Below are 9,410 nucleotides of genomic sequence, written 5' to 3' on the forward strand. Positions count from 1 at the left end.
CACCGTGTTAGCCAGGATGGTCTCGATCTCCTGACCTCGTGATCCGCCCGTCTCGGCCTCCCAAAGTGATGGGATTACAGGCTTAAGCCACCGCGCCCGGCCGCTATTTTTGTATTTTTAGTGGAGATGGGGTTTCACCATGTTGATCAGCCTGGTCTCGAACTCCTGACCTCAAGTGATCTGCTCGCCTCGGCCTCCCAAAGTGCTGGGATTATAGGTATGAGCCACCATGCCCAGCCAAGGTATTCTTGACATCAGGTGAGATTGTCCTGGTCTTAGGGAAGCAAGGTATAAAGGTATAATGCATGGGTAAGTAGATCAAAGGAAAGTTAGGGGCAAAAAAATTTTTTTTTTTGAGACGAAGTCTCACTCTGTTGCCCAGGCTGGAATGCAGTGGTGCTGTCTCGGCTCACTGCAACCTCCACCTTCTGGGTTCAAGCAATCCTTCTGCCTCAGCCCCCCAGTAGCTGGATTACAGGCACGTGCCACCATGCCCAGCTAATGTTTGTATTTTTAGTAGAGACAGGGTTTCACCATCTTGACCAGGAAGGTCCTGAACTCCTGACCACAGGCTTGAGCCACCACACCTGGCCAGGGCTAACATTTTTTAGTAGACTAATATGTTACCATAGACATTCATAATTTTTTGTCACACATGATTTATGTTCCAAGAAGAATGTGAAACTCAAGATTCTCTCTCTAATAAGCTCTCTCTTTTCTTTTCATGCCCACTGCCTTGTAGGAGCCTATACAACGAATGGTAAGTTCCATTGCTGCTTGATGTATGCACTCATTTCTTTCGTGGATTTTTCCTATCTCTTAAACAACTGTATTTTCTTCCTTTGTAGATAAACCTAGAAGTAGACTCACCTTGCTGGGTTTTTTCTCGTAGCATTTATCCCCAAGTGAACACTTATTTGTTTTTGCCTATCTTCTACCAGGCAGGGACTTTTGGGGTCACTATTAAATCCCCAGCGCCTAGAACAGTACCTGGTGTTTATTAGATGAATACATGTTGAATGACTGAAATTGGAAAGTAGGGTAAAAGAACAGACAGCAATATCTAGGAACAAATCCTGCCCATTGGCATATATTATTATGTAAAAAAATTTTTTTAAAGACGGGGTCTCACTTTGTTGCCCAGGCTGTGCGCTGTTATTGATAGCTTGCTAAAGTCTTTTTTCCTTCTCCTACAGGGGATGCACAAATTACATTAACCTGGGCTCCTTCCTCATCAAACCAGTACAAAGAGTAATGCGTTACCCACTGTTGCTAATGGAGTTGCTGAATTCCACCCCAGAATCCCACCCAGATAAAGTGCCTTTAACAAATGCAGTCCTTGCGGTCAAGGAAATCAACGTTAACATCAATGAATATAAACGGCGAAAGGACCTGGGTAAGAACAGCACTATTGTTTAAAAGGAGGTATGCACTTTGAGAATGCTTTTCTTCTCAAAACAATTCATTACTTCACTAGAGTTGGACAAGGCAGGTGGTAGGTATAATAGGGCTGTGATAAAGAAATGGTGGTTGAATTTGGGGGAAATATGATTTTTTTTTATTATTTTTTTTTGAGACAGAGTCTTGCTCTGTCCCCCAGGCTGGAGTGCAGTGGCGCTGTCTCAGCTCACTACAACTTCCGCCTCCCATGTTGAAGCGATTCTCCTGCTTCAACCTCCCAAGTAGCTGGAACTACAGGCATGTGCCACCATGCCCAGCTAATTTTAGTATTTTTAGCAGAGACAGGGTTTCACCATGTTGGCCAAGCTGGTGTGGAACTCTTAGCCTCCCAAAGTGCTGTGATTATAGGCGTGAGCCACTGCACCCGGCCCAAAATGTGATATTTATTAAAGGCAGAGTAATAAAAGCACAACTATGGTATATTGGAAATAAGACATCTGTAATAAAATATATAGCAATGAGAGCCTTTCTCAAGCGATATGAAGACAGTGATGGGAAGTTTTATTCAAGCATGGGCAGTTTCCTTCTCAACTCATTTATGGAGCTCCTCTGGAGTCCATGCATAGACTTGTTTTTTCTACGTGTCTAATTGGATGTCTTACTGCCTCTACTAAAGCTAGGACTTGTCTTTTAGAAGTCTCCAATCTGCTCACCTTTCTTGTCCTGTCTTCCCTGCCCATGCCCATGACCTCTCTAGGTTGAGTCCCTCACTTCCCTTCCTAAAACAGTCAGTTGCCCACCCACCCATTCTTTCATAACACTGAATGCACTCATCAGGTCTCTTGAGGCCCTAACTTGAGCATTCAGTGAGTATATATAGCACAGTGACTGTGCTGAGCTGATTGATTATTCATATCCTTAAGATACCTACAATACAGTATAACCTTTTTGTCTTTCCATTCTTCTCCACACTTCAAAGTTATCTAAAATCATTTCTCTGCCTTCTACTTCAACTGTGTCACCCTCATTAGGATGGGATGTTAACTGTGGCTTCTAAAGCTCTCTGGTCATCCAGCCCTTTCCCTTGGTTCAAATCTCCTAATGCGATGTAGTCTCCAACTTCTACAACCAGGTATACCTTTTTGCTGCCTCCCAGTCTTCCCCTTGCCACCCTTCTACTTTTATCTCTACACTTTTCTATAGGTTGTGCCTAATGTTTGACATGGTAATTAAATTACTGCTGTATAGCATTTTACTATGGGAGATGATTGGATATCAATATCTCATTTGTGTATGGCACCATTTAAGATGGCCTTACAAGTATTGCTTTCTGCATTTTACTGAAGAGGAAAATGAGACTCAAGGTAAAATGACTGATTTAATGCCATACCTTAAGTGACAGACCCAGGCATTGACTTCAGATTTCCTTAAGTTCTTTCCCTTAACACCCTCTGCTGTTTTCCTCCTTGTCTCTGACCCCTCTCCCAGCTGCCCATTGTCTCTCTACTATGCTTCAGATATCATGTCTGTACATAAATCATTATTTGGATTAATATTTTGTTATAAGCTCATTGAAGACAAGCACTAGCTCCCGTTTGGGTGTTTGTCTCATTTTATGGCTCATTTTGCAGTATGTTATGCTGAGGAAAGTGCTTTTCTGACTTACTCCCCTAGTCCTCAAGTACCGTAAGGGTGATGAAGATAGCCTTATGGAGAAAATTTCCAAACTGAACATCCACTCCATCATCAAGAAATCCAACCGAGTTAGCAGTCACCTGAAGCATCTCACTGGCTTTGCTCCTCAGGTGAGATCCCCATCCTAGAAGGCTTAGCGCATCTCTGACAGCTTTTCAGGGCTCCCTGAGACAGCCTGCCTGGCGTCAGTTGGTGTGGTTCCCTTCCTTGGACGACGTCTGGTTTTGCGAGCTGGTGGAGACAGGGCCCTCCAGCTGCTGGTTACAAAGGCAAATTAGAGGGTCAGATCAGTCGACATGTAATAACTATGGTAGTTTTCACCACCTCTAAGGAGCTTATAATTTATTTGGTGGGACAAAACTATAGTTGTAGACTTATTAAGCTAGCAGGAATTTAAGAGATCACCTAGTTGGATACATGATGTTACAAAGAAGGAAACGTTAAGTGTAAGAGATTGAGTGGGTTGAAAAACAGACAGTTTATCGGCAATGCTGAGAGTTGACCTGAAGTCACCAGACATCATTCTGCTATACTATATATACAAGGTACAATTAATGGAAAATATAAGCCAGAAAATAGTCCATTGCTAGGTTTTGTACTTTGTTCTCCAAATGCTGTAGTATTTTAGAAAAACAGGAGTTCCATGAGAGCAAGAGTCATGTTGACGTGAGCCTTATAGGAAGGGGGCAGGTATGCCACAGGGAGGAGGAGAACCTGCCAGGCAGGGGAACCTCATGAGGGACAGTCCTAGAATCAGCAGACATGGCAGTGCTGGGGTGAAGAGGGTAGCCTGGCCAGAGCAGAGGGCTTGCAAAGGTGGTTTAAAGGAGGACCTGTGTGTATTTTGGAGGTCTTTTGAAACCACGTGCAGGTGTTTTAAATCAATTCAGTATGATTCCAGTAAACATTAAAGCTTTAAAATTTGAACAAAAGATGTTTTTAAGAAAGCTACTTTTGGCCGGGTGTGGTGGCTCACCCCTGTATTCCCAGCACTTTGGGAGGCCAAGGCCAGTCAGTCACCTGAGGCCAGGAGTTTGAGACTAGTCTGGCCAACATGGTGAAACCTCGTCTCTACTAATAATACAAAAATTAGCTGGGCGTGGTGGCACAAGCCTGTAATCTCAGCTACATGGGAGGCTGAGGCAGGAGAATTGCTTGAACCCGGGAGGCAGAGGTTGTAGTGAGCCAAGATCACGCCATTGCACTCCAGCCTGGGCGACAAGAGCAAAACTCTGTCTCCACAAAAAAAAAGAAAGCTACTTTTGCCAGTAAGATTAAAGGAGCGTCCAAATTTGCTAACAGCACTTGTTTATTTTTGAACAGATAAAAGATGAAGTATTTGAAGAAACAGAAAAAAACTTCCGAATGCAAGAAAGATTGATTAAGTCTTTTATCCGAGACCTGTCTCTCTACCTCCAGCACATCCGGGTGAGCGTCAGCATCACTCTAGTTAGACTCACATACAGTGTAATTCTGTCCCCTTTCCTGTTCATCTATCATGTTGTTTAATGAATGCTGAGTAATCTAGACTCAAATCATCACTATTATGCCCCTGCATAATTTTTGTTGAGATGCCAATAGGTTATTTAACAGTTAACAGCATTTAGATCAATGCTGTCGTATTCATTTCAAAGCAGCCCAACTTTTTCCACCCTCTTTTTGGTCTTCGTCACCCTTCGTCCCACACACACCTTGTTTTTCTTTTTACTTTCTACCCTTTTCTTTTTACTCATTACAGTTCACTTTGTCAAGACCAGTTTGAAAATCAAATATTGAATACAAAAGCTAGGAAGCTGTAAACAGGAAATGTAGACAAGAGAAAGAACAAGCAGTGAATATGAGTAAGAGAATGTTCCTGTGGGGTATGCTTTCCGATCACTTCAGCTCCCAATTTATTAATATTCAGTTGCTATAATAAGGCCTCTAAAGGTATTAGAGCCATAAATAGCTTTGAGATCTAGAGAAGCCAAGGAGATCAGGTGAGCCTAGGTCTTTTCTTGCCTCAAGCAATGCTTCCTCCCTGAGGTCAGAAGCAGGACCAGCATTCCTTCTATTCTTGTCTCTAATTTCTCTGTTGATTTAATATAGGATGCTGTGGGTGTACTCGATACTCCCGTCCCTCTGATCTTTTAGAGACAGTCTCTGTCACCCAGACTGGAGCGCTGTAGTGCCATCATAGCTCATGCAGCCTCCAACTCCTGGGCTCCAGTGATCCTCTCACCTCAGCCTCTTCAGTAGCTGGGACCACAGGTGCACACCACCACGCCTCGCTAATTTTTTAAGCAGAGATGAGGTCTTACTATGTCGCCCAGGCTGTTCTTAAACGCGTCCCGAAGTGCTGGGATTACAGGCATGAGCCACCATGCCCAGCCTGAACATCTGATCTTATAAAAGAATTTCCTTAAAAGGGATCCTTAACTTTTTAAAAAACATTTTTTTAAACTAAATAAAATGGTATAAAATTTAAAGGTACCGAAGGACTAAGTAAAAATAATTATTCCTCCTACTTGTCACCTGGTCATCTTCTATAGAGACAGTCACCACCCACCAAGTTCTTCCCTCCTATCAGAGATTGTGTGTGTGTGTGTGTGTGTGTGTGGGTAGGAGATACACTAGCATCTTGGGTTTCGCACTTAATCAAATTTCAGAAGTGATGTTGTAGCCATACACACAGAGGCCCGTTGTTCTTTTTTCCTTTGAGACAGCGTCTCACTCTTGCCAGGCAGGAGTGCAGTGGCGCAATCTCGGCTCACTGCAACCTCCACCTCCCGGGTTCAAGTCATTCTCCTGCCTCAGCCTCCCAAGTAGCTGAGGCGTACGCCACCACACCCAGCTAATTTTTGTATTTTTAGTAGAGACGGAATTTCACCATGTTGGTCAGAATGGTCTCGATCGCTTGACTTCATGACCCGCCCACCTCGGCCTCCCAAAGTGTTAGGATTACAGGCGTGAGCCACCATGCCTGGCCTTGGTCCATAGTTCTTTATAACTGCATAGTATGTATCATTCTATGGACATGTCATAATATATTTAACTAGTCCCCTATTGGCAGATATTTAAATCATTTGTAGTTAAAAAAGATTAGAACTAGTCATACAAGGAATATCCTTGTGGATACATCATTTCCTGATCTATGTGAGTCTGTCTGAAGGCCAGTGTACTTCTGAGCCAAATCATGTGGCAGTATAAATTTTGATAACTACCGTTAAATGTCAGAGATGTTGTAAAGGGGAAAAGTTCCAAAAGCAATATCCCTTGCTAACTCAGTGTTATCAAAGCCAGTGGGTTTTATCTTTGCCTGCAAGAGAGGTAAAAAATATTTCAATATAGTTTAAATTGCCATTTCTTATATTAGAAATAGAGTTGAGGATATTCTCTTATGTTTATATCATATTTTTCTGTGACTTACCTATGTTCTGGCATCTTTATCAGTTTGTTGATCTCTGTATCTATTGGAGGAAATAGTCCTTTGTCTGAGATGGTTTGCAAATATCCTCCCCCAACCTCAGTTTGTTGACTTCTGAATTTGCTTATAGTGTTTTCTCCCCGTAAGAGTTTAAACTTGCATTTTATGGCTTCTTAGTTTTGTGTCATATGTAGAAAGGCCTTTGCTATTGCAACATCTAAAAATCTCGTGTTTTAGTACTTTTATCATTCCATTGTTTTAAGATTAAATCATTGCTCTGTCTGGACTTTAGTAAATCAGGTTTGAAGCAGGGATTCAACTTTATCTTTCCAGCTGGTTACCCAGTGGTCTATCATTTATTGAGTAATCCCCACTGATTTGAGATGCCCCCTAGTTTCTTTTAAATAGCAAACTTTCATCCTTGTGTTTTAAAAATGTAACCAGTGCCGAATGCGGTGGCTCACGCCTGTAATCCCGCACTTTGGGAGGCTAAGGTGGGCGGATCCCATGAGGTCAGGAGACCAACCTGGCCAACATGGTGAAACCTCGTCTCTACTAAAAGTGCAAAAATTAGCTGGGTGTGGTGGTGCACGCCTGTAGTCTCAGCTACCCAGGAGGCTGAGGTGGGAGGATTGCTTGAGCCCAGGAGTTGGAGGACAGCCTGGCAACATGCAGGACCCTATCTCTAAAACAAACAGGCAAGGCGCAGTGGCTCGCGCCTGTAATCCCAGCACTTCGGGAGACTGAGGTGGGCAGACCACTTGAGGCTAGGAATTCAACACCAGCCTTGCCAACATGGTGAAACCCCATCTCTACTAAAAATACAAAACTTAGCCAGGCATGGTGGTGGGTGCCTGTAACCCAGCTACATGGGAGGTTGAGGCAGGAGAATCACTTGAACCCAGGAGGTGGAGGTTGCAGTGAGCTGAGATCATGCCATTCCACTCCAGCCTGGGTGAGAGTGAGACTCCATCTCAAGAAAAATAAAACACACACAATATTGGGGCAGCTACTGAGTATGTTTCTTTGTCTTGCTGCTTCATAGGACTTTCCCCTAATACCTCTCTCATGCTGATATCCCTCTGTTGGCCATTTTCTTTCCAGGTTTTCTAAAGTGTGACACGCTATACCTAAGCCCTCAGCCCTTAAAAGTCTCACCTCTGTAGCCATGACTGATACATTTTGGGTTGGGATATATGTAACGTTGAAAACCATCTGATGGAAGTATCAGTTTGGTTCTGACTGCTGACAGAAATTGAGAGAAAATGTTGAACAGTTTTGTCATGCCACAAAATGAAAAGCCTGCCCAATGATAAAATTAGATAGATTGACTAACAGCGAGAAAACCAGAGAGAACATAAGCTGAGGGCCACTGACTGGATAATTTGGTATCTACATTGGCGTATGGGCTGATATTTGGGGACTTCACAGCATTCCTTTAAAAGAAAACAAGAGGACATCATGTTTCACATTACATCTCCCAGTCAGGAGGAATTAGCAACATTCCCTGGGTTATCTTACTGACAAAGCCCTGGCTTTGTATGTACAGATAGAAATATTAAAGACAAAAGGTCTAAAAATTGTTATAAAAATAAAGCATCAAACCAATGTGTGAGGCACTGAAGGTTTTTGCTTAGGGACTTTGTTTGCCTTTGAAATAGACTAATGGAGTATTTAGTCTGTTTGGGTTACAACCTAGCATTGTAAAGATGGGGTTTCACCATGCTGGCCAGGCTGGTCTCAAAAGAAAGCCTGGAAAACCAGCCTGGGGTTCAAACTGTCACTATCAGGAGGAGTTGACTCTGTGATAATGGAGTCAGCAGACAAAACAGACAAAAAAGTTTACCTTTATGGAGCTTGCATTTTTACTAGGAGGGTGGGTGAAGGAGAGCATGACAATAAGCAGGCATTAGTCAATTCTAGTCATGTGAGAGAGGGTATTTTTTTGCAAAGACAAAGAAAGGAAGCAGCACAGCAGGAGCCGTTGGGAGCGCCAGGGTGGGATGGGAAACCGGGTTGGCATGATCAGTAGCATGGCAGGGCAGTTGTCTGTGAGACGGTGACAGCATGAACCAAGACCTGAGGAAGGAGAAGCGACTGGTCATTGTCATAATCCTATAGGAATCACCTTGGTTCTAATTTGATAATTTACTTTTTGGTAAATTAAGAAACCCTATTACATACACAGGGGAATGCTAAAGAGATGATAAAAGCCCTCCCTAATTTTTTAAGAAATAAATGTCTTAGACTTTTCTCTGTGCTCCATAAGTCATAGTTGTTGAAAATATGCTTATTTCAAAGCTCAAATACCAGACTAGTGAGGAAATTTCAAATTATGGAACTCATTTTTCCCAGATTGCTATTCAGGGTGATGGATGACAAAGGCTGGAAAGTTCTGTCTGTTCTGACCTTTGTCTGTCCTCACTGGCTCCAGGAGTCGGCGTGTGTGAAAGTGGTGGCTGCCGTGAGCATGTGGGATGTGTGCATGGAGAGAGGACACCGGGACCTGGAGCAGTTTGAGAGGGTGCATCGCTATATCAGTGACCAGCTCTTCACAAACTTTGTAAGTAACTTCAAAAGTTGCCCCCCTTCCCAGGGTCATCTCAAATACATCAGCTCATGCAAAAGTCAGTTCCACAGACACAGGCCCTGGGCACCAGGCATATTAGTCATCCTTTAGCTATATTCATATTGGGGTTTGATATTCACAACATGACTTTCAGTTAGTTAAAGGGAAATGTAGGACCTGTATCTATACAAACAGGTTTTTTAAAAAAACAGCTTGTAGGGCCGGGCTCAGTGGCTCACGCCTGCAATCCCAGCACTTTGGGAAGCCAAGGCGGGCGGATCATGAGTTCAGGAGATCAAGACCATCCTGGCTCACATGATGAAACCCCATCTCTACTAA

The 9,410-nt window shown here is 43.2% G+C and overlaps 1 protein-coding gene across 1 annotated transcript in view; it reads left to right on the forward strand.

Moving 5' to 3' along the window:
• DNMBP (dynamin binding protein) overlaps window positions 1–9,410 on the forward strand; it is a 93,166-nt gene that overhangs the window by 64,243 nt on the left and 19,513 nt on the right. The window contains exons 7-11 of the mRNA XM_011935585.1: window positions 743–760; window positions 1,197–1,396; window positions 3,076–3,206; window positions 4,420–4,524; window positions 8,937–9,065. Coding sequence (XP_011790975.1) covers window positions 743–760; window positions 1,197–1,396; window positions 3,076–3,206; window positions 4,420–4,524; window positions 8,937–9,065 — 583 coding nt within the window. The remainder of the gene's footprint in view (window positions 1–742; window positions 761–1,196; window positions 1,397–3,075; window positions 3,207–4,419; window positions 4,525–8,936; window positions 9,066–9,410) is intronic.

This window comes from Colobus angolensis, unplaced genomic scaffold (genome assembly GCF_000951035.1).
Source record: "Colobus angolensis palliatus isolate OR3802 unplaced genomic scaffold, Cang.pa_1.0 Scaffold144, whole genome shotgun sequence".
NCBI classification, from domain to species: Eukaryota; Metazoa; Chordata; class Mammalia; order Primates; family Cercopithecidae; genus Colobus; species Colobus angolensis.